This window comes from Artemia sp. Qi Xiang Cuo, chromosome 8 (assembly GCF_049724085.1).
Source record: "Artemia sp. Qi Xiang Cuo chromosome 8, ASM4972408v1, whole genome shotgun sequence".
In the NCBI taxonomy this organism is placed as follows: Eukaryota; Metazoa; Arthropoda; class Branchiopoda; order Anostraca; family Artemiidae; genus Artemia; species Artemia sp. Qi Xiang Cuo.
Window position 1 is genome coordinate 53766938 of NC_142801.1, and position 20831 is coordinate 53787768.

Genomic DNA, 20831 nt, shown 5'->3' on the forward strand with positions numbered 1-20831 from the left:
TATATATATATATATATATATATATATATATATATATATATATATATATATATATATATATATATATATATATATATATATATATATATATTGAGTTAATATTTAAAATCGATGTATATACACATACACGATATCGATATATATACACAATCGATATATATACACATTTACAATCGATATATATATACAATCGAGTTAAAATTTATTACCGTTATACGCTTCACGAGCACTAAAACAACAGTATACGTCAAACCTAAAATATCTATAAAACATTTCTGTCGAAAAAGATAAAATGAACATTATTGAAATTTAGAACCAGTAAAAAAAATCAGTAGCAAACGGCACAAATAAAGTCGGTAATATGCAGAGCAAAATGACGAAAAAGAGGATTTTGCCAACATTACTATTATTAAAATCTATTATATAAGCTTCAATTATATATTCTACTATTATATAAGCTGCAATGAAATTTGTTGTTTGCATCTCTCCGTTTTTTGACAGAAGTAGTGGGACTTTAGGGATATTACATTTGGTTTTTTTTTCTTGTTTCTTTCTTATCTAACTTGTTTACTATTGTAATAAACAAAAAGGGTGCGTTTATATGTAATTATTCATGTTTTTTTATTGGGGGGAGGGAATTGGGAAAGGAGAATCTAAGTGGACTATAGGCCCGTCCAATTTTTCAGCACAAAGGTAAGCAGGTTACACACTGTTTAAACCAGGTCCATGCATGAATTTTCTATCTTTATAACTGGAGGACTAAAGCGACACGAGGCATTTCCCCACCAATTCCTTAGCAGAAATGTAGTATGTTGCATCTTGTTCAATGTGGAATCAAACAGGGATATTCTATCTATATTGATGGAAGTAAAATTAAAAACTTTACTCGTTTTAGTTTTGATAAGTGTTTTAATTTTCTTTGAAACATTTTTCTTAATGTTTTATAAATTAATGAGTAGAGAAGCCTATCTTAAATGACGATATACGCATCTGCATAAGTACCAATAAATTAAATTATGACCTCAGCTGTTCCTTGGCTATTGCATTGGCTTTTGACTTTTAGTCCTAGGTTCGGGACAATCGTATCAAGTGCTTTGATGCCTCCAGGAGATCGGGGAATGGGCGTCAACGACCCCAATGGGATAAAGGAAGACAACATAATTTCACTTTAAGACCTAGTTCGCTGTATATGTGCCCCTCTCGCTTTATCTCACTGCATATAAATATAATGCAGTGTGATCATTCTCTATCTCAACCATTATACGAAGCCGGACCGAGATGCAAGTGCTCCGGAGAACATTTAAACGGGTAGACAAGTCAGATTCTCTTGAACGCGAAACTTGGCTTCACCTTTGGAACACTAAATTTTAAAGAATCTAATTTGAAATTAATTTATTCCAATACGTATATAAAAATCGGTAATTAGTAGTGCAATGTTATTATTAGATGTTTATAGGAATTACAAGTTGGTTTCGAAGTCTCGAGTTAGTTTCAAAGGCATTTTGAGAAAATTTCTGCGAAAATACGTGTTCCAGGGTAATGCACTGGACCGCTGATGGCAGATTAAATGGGAGTAGCTGTTTGTACGCGCCGAGAATCTAGTAGCAGAAAATCACTGAGCCGTGATCTTAATGTATTTTTTATATACAGTGCTTTATCTTTAGCTCTCTTTATAACCAAGTCATTTCATTCTAATGAAGATATTAGCACCTATTAACACATTTAAAGTACTTGAATTTATCACCGTCACACGTATTTCATTGACCCCCCCCCCTCCCCTGGAAATTTAATCCACTATCAATCATACTTTTGACCTTATTTGCCTTTAAATATTCCCATAATAATAAGAATAAATGTATTAAAAAACTATTGACCCATATCAGAATACGTTATGTTATCAAAATAATAATGTTGAACAAAATAACTTTAAATAAGAAGAGAAAAAAAAAGACTTACAAAATATGACAAAAATAATGAAATTGAACAAAACTATGGGGTATCCTGAAACGATATTATTTTATTAATTTGAAATATAAAGTTACCAATCGTGACTTGCACACTTTGGTGATGTTGAAGTTAAGCCAGACAGAAGTAGACCATCGTAACCATCCTCAAATTAACTCCTTCTTTCATTGGAACTCATCCTTGCTCACATCCGCAAAGACTATTCCACAGACTCAGAGAAATGATGTTAATAATGCAAATTGAGTCTTCTAGTTCATCATTCCTTAATCTTTTTAGTATCTTGACCCCCCCCCCCCCAAAAAAAAAAGAAGAAGAAAGAAATATAGGAATTAAAGCTAGTCATTTGATAACTATAGTATAATTGCTAATAATTTGAGCCTAATTCCAGTGTTATTAATTGAGTTTGATTATCAGATTAATTATTTATTTTTCTAAGTTCTTTTTTAAGACTTGTCTTGCCTGTATCTTTGATTTCTTTAAACAAACGGCAACCCTTGCTATAACTACTGTAAAATTGTCTTTCCTCTAATCAAAATTCTGTGAATTAAGTTTTTCCTTCTACGTGGTGTGTAATCTTTTCCTACTAAAATGTGCACCAGTTCTTAAATTGTCAACTTGTTCCTGGAGATCATGGCCGTTTTCAAATACAAACTAAAATTATTCTTAGGAAACTATTTCACAAAACAATTTAGTGTTGCTTGTTATTTATAGGCATTACCAGTATGGTATCTGTCCTGATTGGCTTGTGGCACATACATAAATAGATAAATCTGTAAATAAATGAGCAGATAAATAAATGTTTTGTTGCAAAAAAATTTGGAGCTACTTTTTATTCATAGGCATTACCAGTATGATGTTCGTCCTGATTGGCTAGTCGGACAGTGATAAATAAATAAGTATAAAAAATAAGAACATAAATAAAACTATTATTGCAGAAAAATTTAGTGTGCTTGTTATTTATAGTTATTACTAGTATGGTGTCCGTCCTGATTGGCTAGTGGGACAGTGATAAATAAATAAGTCTATAAAAAATAAGAACATAAATAAATCTATTATTGCAGAAAAATTTAGTGTGCTTGTTATTTATAGTTATTACCAGTATGGTGTCCATCCTGATTGGCTAGTGGGATAGTAATAAATAAATAAGTCTATAAAAAATAAAAACATAAATAAATCTATTATTGCAGAAAAATTTAGTGTGCTTGTTATTTATAGTTATTACTAGTATGGTGTCCGTCCTGATTGGCTAGTGGGACAGTAATAAATAAATAAGTCTATAAAAAATAAGAACATTAATAAATCTATTATTGCAGAAAAATTTAGTGTGCTTGTTATTTATAGTTATTGCTAGTATGGTGTCCGTCCTGATTGGCTAGTGGGACAGTAATAAATAAATAATTATAAAAAATAAAAACATAAATAAATCTATTATTGCAGAAAAATTTAGTGTGCTTGTTATTTATAGTTATTACTAGTATGGTGTCCGTCCTGATTGGCTAGTGGGACAGTAATAAATAAATAAGTCTATAAAAAATAATAACATTAATAAATCTATTATTGCAGAAAAATTTAGTGTGCTTGTTATTTATAGTTATTACTAGTATGGTGTCCGTCCTGATTGGCTAGTGGGACAGTAATAAATAAATAAGTCTATAAAAAATAAGAACATTAATAAATCTATTATTGCAGAAAAATTTAGTGTGCTTGTTATTTATAGTTATTACTAGTATGGTGTCCGTCCTGATTGGCTAGTGGGACAGTGATAAATAAATAAGTCTATAAAAAATAAGAACATTAATAAATCTATTATTGCTGAAAAATTTAGTGTGCTTGTTATTTATAGTTATTACTAGTATGGTGTCCGTCCTGATTGGCTAGTGGGACAGTGATAAATAAATAAGTCTATAAAAAATAAGAACATAAATAAATCTATTATTGCAGAAAAATTTAGTGTGCTTGTTATTTATAGTTATTACCAGTATGGTGTCCGTCCTGATTGGCTAGTGGGATAGTAATAAATAAATAAGTCTATAAAAAATAAAAACATAAATAAATCTATTATTGCAGAAAAATTTAGTGTGCTTGTTATTTATAGTTATTACTAGTATGGTGTCCGTCCTGATTGGCTAGTGGGACAGTCATAAATAAATAAGTCTATAAAAAATAAGAGCATTAATAAATCTATTATTGCAGAAAAATTTAGTGTTGCTTGTTATTTATAGGTATTAATAGTATGGTGTCCGTCCTGATTGGCTAGTGGGACAGTAATAAATAAATAAGTCTATAAAAAATAAGAACATTAATAAATCTATTATTGCAGAAAAATTTAGTGTGCTTGTTATTTATAGTTATTACTAGTATGGTGTCCGTCCTGATTGGCTAGTGGGACAGTGATAAATAAATAAGTCTATAAAAAATAAGAACATTAATAAATCTATTATTGCAGAAATATTTAGTGTGCTTGTTATTTATAGTTATTACTAGTATGGTGTCCGTCCTGATTGGCTAGTGGGACAGTGATAAATAAATAAGTCTATAAAAAATAAGAACATAAATAAATCTATTATTGCAGAAAAATTTAGTGTGCTTGTTATTTATAGCTATTACTAGTATGGTGTCCGTCCTGATTGGCTAGTGGGACAGTAATAAATAAATAAGTCTATAAAAAATAAAACCATAAATAAATCTATTATTGCAGAAAAATTTAGTGTGCTTGTTATTTATAGTTATTACTAGTATGGTGTCCGTCCTGATTGGCTAGTGGGACAGTGATAAATAAATAAGTCTATAAAAAATAAGAACATTAATAAATCTATTATTGCTGAAAAATTTAGTGTGCTTGTTATTTATAGTTATTACTAGTATGGTGTCCGTCCTGATTGGCTAGTGGGACAGTAATAAATAAATAAGTCTATAAAAAATAAAAGCATAAATAAATCTATTATTGCAGAAAAATTTAGTGTGCTTGTTATTTATAGTTATTACTAGTATGGTGTCCGTCCTGATTGGCTAGTGGGACAGTAATAAATAAATAAGTCTATAAAAAATAAGAGCATTAATAAATCTATTATTGCAGAAAAATTTAGTTTGCTTGTTATTTATAGTTATTACTAGTATGGTGTCCGTCCTGATTGGCTAGTGGGACAGTGATAAATAAATAAGTCTATAAAAAATAAGAACATAAATAAATCTATTATTGCAGAAAAATTTAGTGTGCTTGTTATTTATAGCTATTACTAGTATGGTGTCCGTCCTGATTGGCTAGTGGGACAGTGATAAATAAATAAGTCTGCAAAAATAAGAACATTAATAAATCTATTATTGCAGAAAAATTTAGTGTTGCTTGTTATTTATAGGTATTAATAGTATGGTGTCCGTCCTGATTGGCTAGTGGGACAGTAATAAATAAATAAGTCTATAAAAAATAAGACCATAAATAAATCTATTATTGCAGAAAAATTTAGTGTGCTTGTTATTTATAGTTATTACTAGTATGGTGTCCGTCCTGATTGGCTAGTGGGACAGTGATAAATAAATAAGTCTATAAAAAATAAGAACATTAATAAATCTATTATTGCAGAAAAATTTAGTTTGCTTGTTATTTATAGTTATTACTAGTATGGTGTCCGTCCTGATTGGCTAGTGGGACAGTGATAAATAAATAAGTCTATAAAAAATAAGAACATAAATAAATCTATTATTGCAGAAAAATTTAGTGTGCTTGTTATTTATAGCTATTACTAGTATGGTGTCCGTCCTGATTGGCTAGTGGGACAGTAATAAATAAATAAGTCTATAAAAAATAAAAGCATAAATAAATCTATTATTGCAGAAAAATTTAGTGTGCTTGTTATTTATAGTTATTACTAGTATGGTGTCCGTCCTGATTGGCTAGTGGGACAGTGATAAATAAATAAGTCTATAAAAAATAAGAACATTAATAAATCTATTATTGCAGAAAAATTTAGTGTGCTTGTTATTTATAGTTATTACTAGTATGGTGTCCGTCCTGATTGGCTAGTGGGACAGTCATAAATAAATAAGTCTATAAAAAATAAGAACATTAATAAATCTATTATTGCAGAAAAATTTAGTGTGCTTGTTATTTATAGGTATTACCAGTATGGTGTCCGTCCTGATTGGCTAGTGGGACAGTGATAAATAAATAAGTCTATAAAAAATAAGAACATTAATAAATCTATTATTGCAGAAACATTTAGTGTGTTTGTTATTTATAGGTATTACCAGTATGGTGTCCGTCCTGATTGGCTAGTGGGACAGTGATAAATAAATAAGTATAAAAAATAAGAACATAAATAAATCTATTATTGCAGAAAAATTTAGTGTGCTTGTTATTTATAGGTATTACCAGTATGGTGTCCGTCCTGATTGGCTAGTGGGACAGTGATAAATAAATAAGTCTATAAAAAATAAGAACATAAATAAATCTATTATTGTAGAAAATTTAGTGTTTGTTATTTATAGGTATTACCAGTATGGTGTCCGTCCTGATTGGCTAGTAGGACAGTGATAAATAAATAAGTCTATAAAAAATAAGAACATTAATAAATCTATTATTGCAGAAAAATTTAGTGTGCTTGTTATTTATAGGTATTACCAGTATGGTGTCCGTCCTGATTGGCTAGTAGGACAGTGATAAATAAATAAGTCTATAAAAAATAAGAACATTAATAAATCTATTATTGCAGAAAAATTTAGTGTGCTTGTTATTTATAGGTATTACCAGTATGGTGTCCGTCCTGATTGGTTAGTGGCACATAGAGTTATTAATCATCGTTCTGTTAAGGAAGGTCTACAGTATTTGGTAAAATGGAGAGAATTAGCATATGATCTGGCCACTTGGGAGGAAGAAAACAGAGATATACCTGAGTTGAAGTCCGCAATCGACGAATATCACGTAAGTGAAATGAAATCTTAAAAGGGTTTTGTTTTTGAATGATTGGAGGTGGGGAAGTACTTTTTCTCTTCTTTTTTTTATAATGGTTCGGATGTCATAGCAGGTTTTATCTTCATAAACATGAAATCTGCATGAAACTCCCGACTTTTTTCCTTGAGTATCTTCTGGCAATGACAAAAAGACAGTTTCCATTATTAGTCTTTATTTATTTTCTTAATTAAGAAATAAGATTTCTATTTTGCTTTTCAGAGAAAATTTAGTAGCAATTGTGTAGCAAGCTCAGAAGATAACTCATATTGCCCTCGGCAAGAGATATTAATTTTAATTTGATCGAGCAAGGTATTATTTTATGTTATTATGTGAATATTTCCATGTTGAGTTTCTGACAAATTTAATAGAAACTGTCATAAGATTACTCATATTGAGCTCAGCAAAAGATAAATATTTTTTTAATTGAACGAGTACGGTGTTATTTGCGTTATTATGCAAAGATTACAATGTCGTGTGTCTGAAAAAAAGTTAATAGAGACTGTGTAGCAAGCTTATAAGAAAACTTATACTGAGCTCAGTAAAAGGTAAAATTTTTAAATTGAACGAGCATGGTATTATTTAAGAATTTAATCGCTTTTCTGAAATGTTTTTAGCAGAAACTGAGTAGCTAGCTCATAACTCATACTTACCTCAGCAAAAGGTTTAATTTTTAAACTGGACGAGCATGGTATTATTTAAAGATTCCTTTTGCACTTTTTTGAGAAAGTTTAGTTTAAACGGTGTAGCAAGCTGATAATAAAAATCATGCAGATCTATAAAAAAAAAAAAAAAAAAAAAAAAAAAAAAAAAATATATTGGACAAGCATGGTGTTATTTTTCCAAATAAAATAATGTGGTTTCAAATTAATTGAAGCTGAAGCATATTCATATTATTTCCTTTAAATGTTATTTTCTGGGGGTAACAGTAAGGGGGGCTAGTGTTTAGCCATTGTAAACGGGAGTAAATTGTTTACTTTGTTATGCGAAAACCGTTTCAACGGTGACTTAACTTCGTGTGAGAATGATACTGTCTTTCTAAACACCGGACCTGAATTCAGGATGACGAGGGTTTTTTTTCAGTTTAGAGTTCTAGGTTTAATTTATAGTCTAATTTTGGATTCTAAAGACAGTTATGGTGCAATGACAAGACATAAATAGATAAATATGTTGATCCCGAAAGATTTCAGTGCTAATTTTTTTAATTTCTAGTGCTTGGTATGAGCGAGTATTACACCACATTATGAGTCAAGTATTTTGGTAGGCAAAGTTTTTCATTCTTAAACATAATATCTGGGATGGATATTTTCTGCTTGTAAAAAATATCAAAATTTCAGGATAGGGCTTTCGGCCACCCGACAATGGTTTTACATTTTAAAGTAAAACTCTTCCTCTTCAAGAAGAGTGACAGCTCCTGATGTTGCCAAATATTATCAGTGTAAACAAAAAGTCACGGATGGATTTACATCCTTAATTTCGAACAAAGATGGACTTCTAAGTTCTTGGGGGGATACATTTGACGCTATACTAATGAACTCAAACGAACAAACACTCAAGCCTCACCAATGCGGGAAACTGTTATGCAATGTTGATCAGCACAAAAAAATATAGTCCCTTACATAAATTACAATCCTGAAGGAGAGAGGCGGGTAGAGTCTTAATCCCTCCTCCATTTGGCGAAAAATTCACAGAATAATTTAAGCATCTCAACCAACTTTACTAAAACTTTTAAATTATAGCAACTGCTAAATTATAACCGTTAAAATGTAGTCGTTATGTATAGACTTCGATTAAATACTTAGGTATGAAATGAGCCACGATGAGGTGGCATGTCGCTGAAATTATTGGATTTCATAAAATCTTTTTGACGTCTTTAAATTGATTGACTGTCTTAGATTTTTTTTTTTTTCTATTGAAAATTAGGCTCTTTTTGTGCCAAAAACGGTGATGTTCAAACAATATGACAGTGCAGTTCCACCTCTTAAATTTTACAAAAAAATTTGAAAGGCCATGGCTTGCACTAGTCTATACTAATATTTATATCCCGATAATTTTCCGCAAAAATTTGTACATTGTCATTTTCGAGGTTTTTACAAAACAAATGCTATACGTCTAACACTAAAAGCCATTTTTGAGATTACCCATAGTTTTGGGCCTTATGTATCACCTATGGGTTTTGACCTTGATGCATCGATTGGTGAAGTCTAAGACTTCTGTAGATAAAATATTTTGTATTCATTACTTGTAATTTTCTGTATAATCTTGTAACTCTATATTACTGTTTCTCAAAACTTGTTTTCTGACTTGTTGTGTTTTGATTTTTAACTAATGGTCAGGTAAGGGTGAATCAAGGGTACTTAGTTTCATAAATTCCTTGCGATATTATTTTCCTTGTTGTTTGTAATATGGGTGATTTGTTTCCAATTGCTATTGTTTCTTGTTCGGCTCAATAGTAACCGAAACTAAAAAACGGAATTTTGATACCAATAGATATATCAAAAGAATCGCATTTTTATGATAATTTCAAATATATAAATTTCATTAAGTTTAGTCTTACCCATCAAAGATTACATGCCTAAGAAAATTTGCCTTATTTTCGAAAAAAGGGGAAACACCCTTTAAACTTCATAGAATCTTAATGAAAATCACACCATTAGATTCAGCATATAAGAGAACCCTTCTATAGAGGCTTCAAACTCCTGTTTGCAAAAATGCGTGTTTTTTGTTTTTTTTTGTTTTTTTTCCAGGGGTGATCTTATCGACCCAGTAGTCCTGGAATATCGGGGTATGGCTCATTTGAACGGAAATTAAAAGTTCTAATGCCCTTTTTAAGTGACGAAAGATTGGAGGACAACTGGGCCCCCTCCCCCGCCCATTTTTTTACCAGAATTATATTATCGAAATTTTTAAATAGACAATTTGTTCAGTATATTTTAAATATAAAATAATTATGTCTTTAGATGTAAAAAACTCTACAAAGAGTCAAACTTTAGCGCAAACAGCGCGGCATTGAGGATGGGACAGCCCCTTTCATATACGGAATAATTTCTGTCCGTTTTAAGTTTTAATGTCGCTCCTTACTTTCAGTTAAAAAAAAACTTGTTTTTTTGCAGAGGGCAGCAGGGTGCCCTCTGCTTGTATGGTTTTGTTTAATTATTCCAAATTATTATGCTTTTTTTTTTTTCAAGGACTTGAGATTTGCTTGTGGCTTCGAATCTAAAAAGAAGAAGAGGAAGAAAGGTGAAAAGGATGAAGAACAAAGACAACGCCGTTACAAACCGCCCCCTGAAAGCCCAACTACTAGCCTTAACAAGAAACTTGAAGTCCAACCTGGGTACATAGCTGGCAGCAACGGCATGATCCTCCATCCTTACCAAATGGAAGGCCTCAATTGGCTTCGGCATTCATGGAATAATGATACCGATACTATCCTTGCTGGTTAGTATTTGTGTATATGTTTACATACAGACTTGAATTTAGGGTGGGGGGGGGGGAGGCTTTGGAAGAATTAAAAATAGTAACCTAAAACACACTTTTTACCAATTTGGCCAATACATACACAAAATGGATTAAAAAAAAACAAAAAACGTTTGTTCGTCTCAGATCCCAAAAAGATAGTGTTGCGGTATTCGCAACACAAATCTATTATAGACTATATGGTTCTAAGACTCGGAAAATATTAATACTATACTTTGATTCTTGGCGACCAATCCGTAATTTTGTTTTGAATAGATCAAATGAGGTTTTAACCATTAGTAAATATGCTAGTATTTCATCCACTGCTGCGTTTATTAATTTTTGTAGAATGATATTTTTCTTTTGCTTAGTTAAGAAAATTTGATATCTTAAAAATAATTTTGTGAGTCTCAGCGTCGGTTAACCTTCTCAAAGACAAATGTCCCATTATTGGATTTTCCCAGCACCACAGGGAACTCCAAGTTTTGGTAAAATTGACTGGAGAACCTAAACTTGTCAACAGGTCGAAGAGCAAACCAGAGGGTAATTTAAAATAAAGAGAACGTATAATATTCTTCTAATTGTTAAGCAAAGTGCTGTCTATTCAATGTACACACAGCATAAATAATATGCATCCTGTATCGGCAAGGTTTTCAATCAAGACGGGTAGCACAACAGAGAACTCCCAAGCCTGTTAAATTACTCCAATGATACTACTTTTGAACTGATTTCTAACGTTTTCCAAAGAGATATGCTAGAGTGTTTTCTGCGACTGCCTTTTCTTGAACTCTGAAACGAAAATCTGCTCTCTTCAATCAAAACGACAAAATTCGCACTTTCTTATGATGCCAGTCTAATTAAAACTAAATATCTCTGTTTTTGGCACAGAATGAGAGAAGCTAAATGTCTTTCCTAGGATTTCTGGGAAAGTAGATATCGGCTTTTAGTTTTCTTCGGATCTCGTTTATTCGGATCTCTTATCTAAGCTCTACAAGCTATGGCAAGACTGCTCAATCAATTCTAAATAGTTTGTCAAAAAAAAAAAAAAAAAAAGTTTATGACGGGCGAAATAGGGTGATCCTTTAAGTTATTGAATTCCCGTGAAGTACCAAGGACATCAAAATGGAAACACTTTTTGCGATTGCAAAATAGATTCTCTACGATTTGATGTCGGTTATTATACAAATAGTAGCATCTTTCTCATTGCGTAAATTCTCTCCTTTATTGCCACACTGGATCGTGAAGATCAACAATTTGAACCTTTTTTGTTTAGACAAAACCAAAGGATTGTACAGCCCAAATATAGTCAAGTATTTCAGCAATCTTTTTGGCGATACACCAGTTTGCTGTTTAATAAATATAGGGTAGTGAGTTGTTTTGCATAAAGTTTTCGATAGCTATGACCTGGCAGGTACGCAGAAGGGGAAAACACTTAAAAAGTGGACATCCTGAATTGTACGGAAAATATGAGATAATAATGGAAAATTTGCTGAAACATTAGTATTCAGAGGGTCAGGGGCATGGACATTCCCTTCTTCTTTGTACATCTCACATTAATTATAAATTAGGCGAATGTTATTTTTCTTACATTGATGAACCACCGATGGAAGTGTAGGGAATAATTACGGGAATTCTACCATTTATATAAATTTTTTTTATAATTATTAAAAAATATATAGGGTATTTTTTATGATTGAAGAACCTTTCGAAGAGTAAGAAGCTTTCAAACCGAGATTAGGATATTGTAAGCCACGGTAATGACATTTTTCACGTATGATATTGTAAGCCACGGTAATGCTTTTTTTCACGTATGATATTGTAAGTCTCGGTAATGACATTTTTCACGTATGATATTGTAAGTCACGGTAATGACATATTTCGAGTATGATATTGTAAGCCACGCTAATGACATTTTCGACGTATGATATTGTAAGCCACGGTAATGACATTTTTCACGTATGATATTGTAAGCCACGGTAATGACATTTTTCACGTATGATATTGTAAGCCACGGCAAAGACATTTTTCACGTATAATATTGTAAGCCACGGTAATGACATTTTTCACGTATGACTGTGAAATGTGGCTGCTTCAAAGATTGAGGAAGATTTGCTGGATATTCACCAGAGGAATTGTGTAAGGATAGTTTTAGCACTTCTGGCCAGAGGCAGAAAATCAGGAGATCGGTACCTGCGCTACGCACACCATTGGTGAGCATGTGAAAAAGTTTTAGTTTTTTACAGTTCTAGGTATTTATTTGAATGACGGGGTTTTAAGCGTTTGCCCCCCCCCCCCGTGGAAAATAAGGCGGTTGTTTTTTGTTGTTGTTTTTTTCCGTAGGGGACAGTAATTTCGGTACTTGGGTATTATGCACCACTCACTCAAGTTTACGCTGTGTAAAACTCGAGAATAAACCGGTTTCTTCGTTAGCTGATTTCAGCTTAGCGCGAGACAAGACAAAGATAAGTGACAGAATATATGGGAAATATATAGTTTGGGCTATATATTTGCACATAAGGGGGGAGGGGGTAAAGTATTTGGACGGTTTGAAGTTAGAAAACAATTTACTTAGTAGAATAATTGTACCTAACATATTTTGTATGCAGACCCGCTTTCATTTACCCCTCCCCCCCCCTAATGTGCAAATCTGTAAACCAAATTGCTTTCTAAAGTAACGAAGAAACTAAATAAAAACCTGTTTATTCTCGAGTTTTACACACAGCGTAAACTTGAGTGAGTGGCGCATAATACACAAGTATCAAAATTTCTTCCCCCTATGGAAAAAAAAACTCAAATAAAATTCTCAAGTTTGGAAAGCCTTATTTTCCGGTAAACGCCGGCCACTGAATGATGGTACGTGAGAAATTAGCTGTATAGAAATGTGGCTTGATCCTATTTTTCAGAGATATAATGAAATTAAGTTTAAGAGGGTTATGTCGTGTTTTAGGGATGAAAGGTAACGATAGCCAAAATCGTGTTCTTGTCTAACAATAAATAGGGTTGGCCCTGAATGGAGAAGCTATCAAAGATAGCCTAATCCTAAGTGTTTCAGAGTCTAAAAAAGAATTGAAAACAAAAGTTTCTTGCATTTAATGTCGTGTCAGATTAAAAAAAAACTTCGATTTAAATCCAAATTTCAAATTAGGTGCAGTTTAGACTTGTTCTGAATGTTTTCTACTTCTACTGGCTAACACTGTATTATCGTTTGTGCTAGTAGATTTTGATTCATGTGAAACTTTAAAGTTTAAGAAGAAACATAACGTATCAAAAATTTATTTATATGCAATTTTCTTATATTTTATCGAGTCGGACACGAATTTCGGGGGGGGGGGGGGTTAAAACCAGTAAGCCTCCCCCTGGATACGACGTTAAATTACCTGGATTACTAAAGATTCCCTTCTATTCAGTTTCCTATTTTCTTATCTTGTAAGAATAATGTCTAATTAGCGCTTTTCATTTATTTTAGATGAAATGGGCCTCGGAAAAACAATTCAAACGATCGTTTTCCTCTATTCATTATACAAAGAAGGACATTGCCCAGGACCTTTCTTGGTAAGTTTTTTTCACTCTGCTTCATTATATCTATTGCTTGAATACAGATTCAAAGTACTACAAATTCATTAAGAGAGGGAGAAGGGAAGATAGAGAGGAGTAGCAATGAATACTGATTACTAGTCAAAGAACGTTACCACTTTTAAAAAAGCTTCCTATTCTAATTAAACGTCCCTTGTGTTTCAGCAGCCGTTCTTAAGAAATTGGGACAAACAGTCAAGCTTTAGCGTAAAGAGCAAGGTATTAAGGACGGGGCAACCCTTCATATTCAGAATAATTTCTATTTGTTTTGAGTTTTTATGTTGCGCCTAACTTTCAGTTAAAAAAAAACTACTTTTTTTATTTAATTTCTGGTCGTTTTTCAAATAATGCAGGTAAATCTGGCTCAACCTACATGGAATATACCTCCCCCACCTCTCTCTCTCCCTCTCTCCCCCCTCTCTCTCCCTCTCCCCCCTCTATCTCTCCCCCCTCTATCTCTCCCCCCTCTCTCTCTCTCTCTTCCTCTCTCTCTCTCTCTTCCTCTCTCTCTCTATCTCTCTTCCTCTCTCTCCCCCTCTCTCTCTCTCCCCTCTCTCTCTCTCTTCCTCTCTCTCCCCCTCTCTCTCTCCCCCTCTCTCTCCCCCCTCTCTCTCTGTCTCTCCCTTTCTCTCTGTCTCTCCCCCTCTCTCTCTCCCCTCCCCCTCTCTCTCCCCCCCTCTCTCCCCCCTCTCTCTCTCTCTCTTTCTCTCTCTCCCTCTCCCTCTCTCTCTCTCTCTCTCTCTCTCTCTCTCTCTCTCTCTCTCTCTCTCTCTCTCTCTCTCTCTCTCTCTCTCTCTCTCTCTCTCTCTCTCTCTCTCTCTCTCTCTCTCTCTCTCTCTCTCTCTCTCTCTCTCTCTCTCTCTCTCTCTCTCTCTCTCTCTCTCTCTCTCTCTCTCTCTCTCTCTCTCTCTCTCTCTCTCTCTCTCTCTCTCTCTCTCTCTCTCTCTCTCTCTCTCTCTCTCTCTCTCTCTCTCTCTCACGGGAAACTCCTCCGCGGAAATTTCATCCAACATAAAGTGCACCCTCCTCCTCTCCGTCAAGTTCCCTTCAGACAGTTCAACCCTCGCTGAAAATCCCCCCTCCCCGTAAAATTTCTTGCGGACGATTCAGCCGGAAAAATTATCCTTAGCATACTTTCATTTGAAAAAGACTTATAATCTCTAATCACTTTTTTCTCGATCTCTCCAGAAATGCCCCCTTACGTAGTTTCCCCCCCCCCCCAGAAATCAAAACACGTGGAAAATAGCCCTTGGATATTTCCCCCAGAACATCTCCACCTACAAAATTGAGTTTGCAAAGAGAATTTAAGACAATTGAAATGAATGTCTTGTAGGAATTCTGTCAAATCCCCCTAGTGTAAAATGTCCCATAGGAAATTCACCCTCCGCCCCAGGAATTTCCCTCCCCAAGGAAGATTCTCCCTATGAAGATCCACCCCAAGCACACAATCCCCCCCCGCCCCCGAAAAATGTCTATACTTCTCTATAACAAATACTATATGTAAACACTGGGCAAATTCTATAACTTACAGGCCTCTTCCCACGGACTGTGGGGGGTCATTTTACCCAAAAACATAGGTATTTGATCTTTGAACCATACTGAACAAAATGGCTATCTCAAAATTTTAATCGGAAAACTTTGGAAAAAATGGGCGTGGGAGGGGGAACAGTTGCCCTCCAATCATTTTGGTCACTTAAAAATGGCACTAAAACTTTTAATTTTCATTTGAATGCACCTTCTCCCGATATTCTAGGACCATTATTTTAATACGATTGCCCCTGAAAAAAAAATAATAATAATAATAAACACATCCGTGATCTGTCTTCTCGCAAAACTAGCAAAATTTTTTATTTTTGTATATAGAAACTTGAAACTTCTACAGTAGGGTACCACGAACTGTTTGCTGTAAAGTTTACAATCCTATGCTAAAAGCCAGAATAACTAAGCTTTTCTTTCTTTCTTTTTTTTTTCTTTTTTTTGCAAGACCTCAAGTATGATGTCTACCATCCAACGATAACTCCACTATCTGCGAGGAAGTTAAAAATATTCTAGATACCAGGATCTGACGATGCAAAAACCCATAGTTAATCGCAGCTTCAGTTTAGGAGCTGCCAGGGGGAGGAGGAGAATGTCATGGGTCTTCTCGTTTCAAAATGTTCACACAACTTACCCCCTAGTCCCTATATTTTCATTATAATTTCCCAGCTATCTTTGTCCTTGAATTTGGGTTCTCCCATTTAAATTAAATTCGTATGTGCCAGCGTTTCCTTTTCGGACTATTCAAGATAGGTTGTCTCAGGCTGGCTGAAGTTCTGATGATTAAAAGTTCCTGATCTATTTATGGAACTTCTCTTCTGAAGTGGCGAGCGTTTCCTTTTCAGACTATTCAAGATAGGTTGTCTCAGGCTGGCTGAAGTTCTGATGATTAAAAGTTCCTTATCTATTTATGGAACTTCTCTTCTGAAGTGGTGAGCGTTTCCTTTTCAGACTATTCAAGATAGGTTGTCTCAGGCTGGCTGGAGTTCTGATGATTAAAAGTTCATTATCTATTTATGGAACTTCTCTTCTGAAGTGGTGAGCGTTTCCTTTTCAGACTATTCAAGATAGGTTGTCTCAGGCTGGCTGTAGTTCTGATGATTAAAAGTTCCTTATCTATTTATGGAACTTCTCTTCTGAAGTGGCGAGAGTTTCCTTTTCAGACTATTCAAGATAGGTTGTCTCAGGCTGGCTGAAGTTCTGAGGATTAAAAGTTCCTTATCTATTTATGGAACTTCTCTTCTGAAGTGGAGAGAGTTTCGTATTCAGACTATTCAAGATAGGTTGTCTCAGGCTGGCTGAAGTTCTGATGATTAAAAGTTCGTGATCTATTTATGGAACTTCTCTTCTGAAGTGGCGAGCGTTTCCTTTTCAGACTATTCAAGATAGGTTGTCTCAGGCTGGCTGAAGTTTTGATGATTAAAAGTTCCTTATCTATTTATGGAACTTCTCTTCTGAAGTGGCGAGCGTTTCCTTTTCAGACTATTCAAGATAGGTTGTCTCAGGCTGTCTGAAGTTCTGATGATTAAAAGTTCCTTATCTATTTATGGAACTTCTCTTCTGAAGTGGTGAGCGTTTCGTATTCAGACTATTCAAGATAGGTTGTCTCTGGCTGGTTGGAGTTCTGATGATTAAAAGTTCCTTATCTATTTATGGAACTTCTCTTCTGAAGTGGCGAGCGTTTCCTTTTCAGACTATTCAAGATAGGTTGTCTCAGGCTGGCTGTAGTTCTGATGATTAAAAGTTCCTTATCTATTTATGGAACTTCTCATATGTATTGGAGAGAGTTTCCTATTCAGACTATTCAAGATAGGTTGTCTCAGGCTGGCTGAAGTTCTGATGATTAAAAGTTCCTTATCTATTTATGGAACTTCTCTTCTGAAGTGGCGAGAGTTTCGTATTCAGACTATTCAAGATAGGTTGTCTCAGGCTGGCTGAAGTTCTGATGATTAAAAGTTCGTGATCTATTTATGGAACTTCTCTTCTGAAGTGGCGAGCGTTTCCTTTTCAGACTATTCAAGATAGGTTGTCTCAGGCTGGCTGAAGTTCTGATGATTAAAAGTTCCTTATCTATTTATGGAACTTCTCTTCTGAAGTGGAGAGAGTTTCCTTTTCAGACTATTCAAGATAGGTTGTCTCAGGCTGGCTGTAGTTCTGATGATTAAAAGTTCCTTATCTATTTATGGAACTTCTCTTCTGAAGTGGTGAGTGTTTCGTTTTCAGACTATTCAAGATAGGTTGTCTCAGGCTGGCTGAAGTTCTGATGATTAAAAGTTCCTTATCTATTTATGGAACTTCTCTTCTGAAGTGGTGAGCGTTTCCTTTTCAGACTATTCAAGATAGGTTGTCTCAGGCTGGCTGAAGTTCTGATGATTAAAAGTTCCTTATCTATTTATGGACCTTCTCTTCTGAAGTGGCGAGTGTTTCCTATTCAGACTATTCAAGATAGGTTGTATCAGGCTCGCTGAAGTTCTGATGATTATAAGTTCCTTTTCTATTTATGGAACGTCTCTTCTGAAGTGGCGAGCGTTTCCTTTTCAGACTATTCAAGATAGGTTGTCTCAGGCTGGCTGAAGTTCTGATGATTAAAAGTTCATTATCTATTTATGGAACTTCTCTTCTGAAGTGGCGAGTGTTTCCTTTTCAGACTATTCAAGATAGGTTGTCTCAGGCTGGCTGAAGTTCTGATGATTAAAAGTTCCTTATCTATTTATGGAACTTCTCTTCTGAAGTGGCGAGCGTTTCCTTTTCAGACTATTCAAGATAGGTTGTCTCAGGCTGGCTGAAGTTCTGATGATTATAAATAGATAAGGAACTTTTAATCATCAGAACTCCAGCCAGCCTGAGACAACCTATCTTGAATAGTCTGAAAAGGAAACGCTCGCCACTTCAGAAGAGAAGTTCCATAAATAGATAAGGAACTTTTAATCATCAGAACTACAGCCAGCCTGAGACAACCTATCTTGAATAGTCTGAAAAGGAAACGCTCGCCACTTCAGAAGAGAAGTTCCATAAATAGATAAGGAACTTTTAATCATCAGAACTACAGCCAGCCTGAGACAACCTATCTTGAATAGTCTGAAAAGTTCTGATCTATTTATGGTTTTAATCATCAGAACTTCAGCCAGCCTGAGACAACCTATCTTGAATAGTCTGAATACGAAACGCTGGAAACAGACTGGCTGGAGTTCTGATGATTAAAAGTTCCTTATCTATTTATGGAACTTCTCTTCTGAAGTGGTGAGCGTTTCGTATTCAGACTATTCAAGATAGGTTGTCTCAGGCTGGCTGGAGTTCTGATGATTAAAAGTTCCTTATCTATTTATGGAACTTCTCTTCTGAAGTGGAGAGCGTTTACTTTTCAGACTATTCAAGATAGGTTGTTTCAGGCTGGCTGTATTTCTGTTGATTAAAAGTTGCGTACAGAACTACAGCCTGCCAGAGACAACCTATCTTGAATAGTCTGAATACGAAACGCTCGCCACTTCAGAAGAGAAGTTCCATAAATAGATAAGGAACTTTTAATCATCAGAACTACAGCCAGCCTGAGACAACCTATCTTGAATAGTCTGAAGAGGAAACTCTCGCCACTTCAGAAGAGAAGTTCCATAAATAGATAAGGAACTTTTAATCATCAGTACTTCAGCCAGCCTGAGACAACCTATCTTGAATAGTCTGAAAAGGAAACGCTCGCCACTTCAGAAGAGAAGTTCCATAAATAGATAAGGAACTTTTAATCATCAGAACTCCAACCAGCCTGAGACAACCTATCTTGAATAGTCTGAATACGAAACGCTCGCCACTTCAGAAGAGAAGTTCCATAAATAGATAAGGAACTTTTAATCATCAGAACTTCAGCCAGCCTGAGACAACCTATCTTGAATAGTCTGAAAAGGAAACGCTCGCCACTTCAGAAGAGAAGTTCCATAAATAGATAAGGAACTTTTAATCATCAAAACTTCAGCCAGCCTGAGACAACCTATCTTGAATAGTCTGAAAAGGAAACGCTCGCCACTTCAGAAGAGAAGTTCCATAAATAGATAACGAACTTTTAATCATCAGAACTTCAGCCAGCCTGAGACAACCTATCTTGAATGGTCTGAATACGAAACGCTCGCCACTTCAGAAGAGAAGTTCCATAAATAAATAAGGAACTTTTAATCATCAGAACTTCAGCCAGCCTGAGACAACCTATCTTGAATAGTCTGAAAAGGAAACGCTCGCCACTTCAGAAGAGAAGTTCCATAAATAGATAAGGAACTTTTAATCATCAGAACTTCAGCCAGCCTGAGACAACCTATCTTGAATAGTCTGAAAATGAAACGCTCTCCACTTCAGAAGAGAACTTCCATAAATAGATAAGGAACTTTTAATCATCAGAACTTCAGCCAGCCTGAGACAACCTATCTTGAATAGTCTGAAAAGGAAACGCTCGCCACTTCAGAAGAGAAGTTCCATAAATAGATAAGGAACTTTTAATCATCAGAACTTCAGCGAGCCTGATACAACCTATCTTGAATAGTCTGAATACGAAACACTCGCCACTTCAGAAGAGAAGTTCCATAAATAGATAAGGAACTTTTAATCATCAGAACTTCAGCCAGCCTGAGACAAACTATCTTGAATAGTCTGAAAAGGAAACGCTCACCACTTCAGAAGAGAAGTTCCATAAATAGATAAGGAACTTTTAATCATCAGAACTCCAGCCAGCCTGAGACAACCTATCTTGAATAGTCTGAATACGAAACGCTCACCACTTCAGAAGAGAAGTTCCATAAATAGATAAGGAACTTTTAATCATCAGAACTACAGCCAGCCAGAGACAACCTATCTTGAATAGTCTGAAAAGGAAACGCTCGCCACTTCAGAAGAGAAGTTCCATAAATAGATAAGGAACTTTTAATCATCAGAACTTCAGCCAGCCTGAGACAACCTATCTTGAATAGTCTGAAAAGGAAACGCTCGCCACTTCAGAAGAGAAGTTCCATAAATAGATAAGGAACTTTTAATCATCAGAACTTCAGACAGCCTGAGACAACCTATCTTGAATAGTCTGAAAAGGAAACGCTCGCCACTTCAGAAGAGAAGTTCCATAAATAGATCACGAACTTTAAATCATCAGAACTTCAGCCAGCCGGAGACAACCTATCTTGAATAGTCTGAAAACGAAACTCTCACCACTTCAGAAGAGAAGTTCCATAAATAGATCAGGAACTTTTAATCATCAGAACTTCAGCCAGCCTGAGACAACCTATCTTGAATAGTCTGAAAACGAAACTCTCGCCACTTCAGAAGAGAAGTTCCATAAATAGATAAGGAACTTTTAATCAACAGAACTTCAGCCAGCCTGAAACAA

The 20831-nt window shown here is 34.7% G+C and overlaps 1 protein-coding gene across 1 annotated transcript in view; it reads left to right on the top strand.

The window, feature by feature from the left end:
- Positions 1-20831, top strand: part of Mi-2 (chromodomain-helicase-DNA-binding protein Mi-2 homolog) — a 155925-nt gene that overhangs the window by 58671 nt on the left and 76423 nt on the right. The window contains exons 12-14 of the mRNA XM_089093591.1: positions 6703-6883; positions 10099-10348; positions 13833-13918. Coding sequence (XP_088949717.1) covers positions 6703-6883; positions 10099-10348; positions 13833-13918 — 517 coding nt within the window. The remainder of the gene's footprint in view (positions 1-6702; positions 6884-10098; positions 10349-13832; positions 13919-20831) is intronic.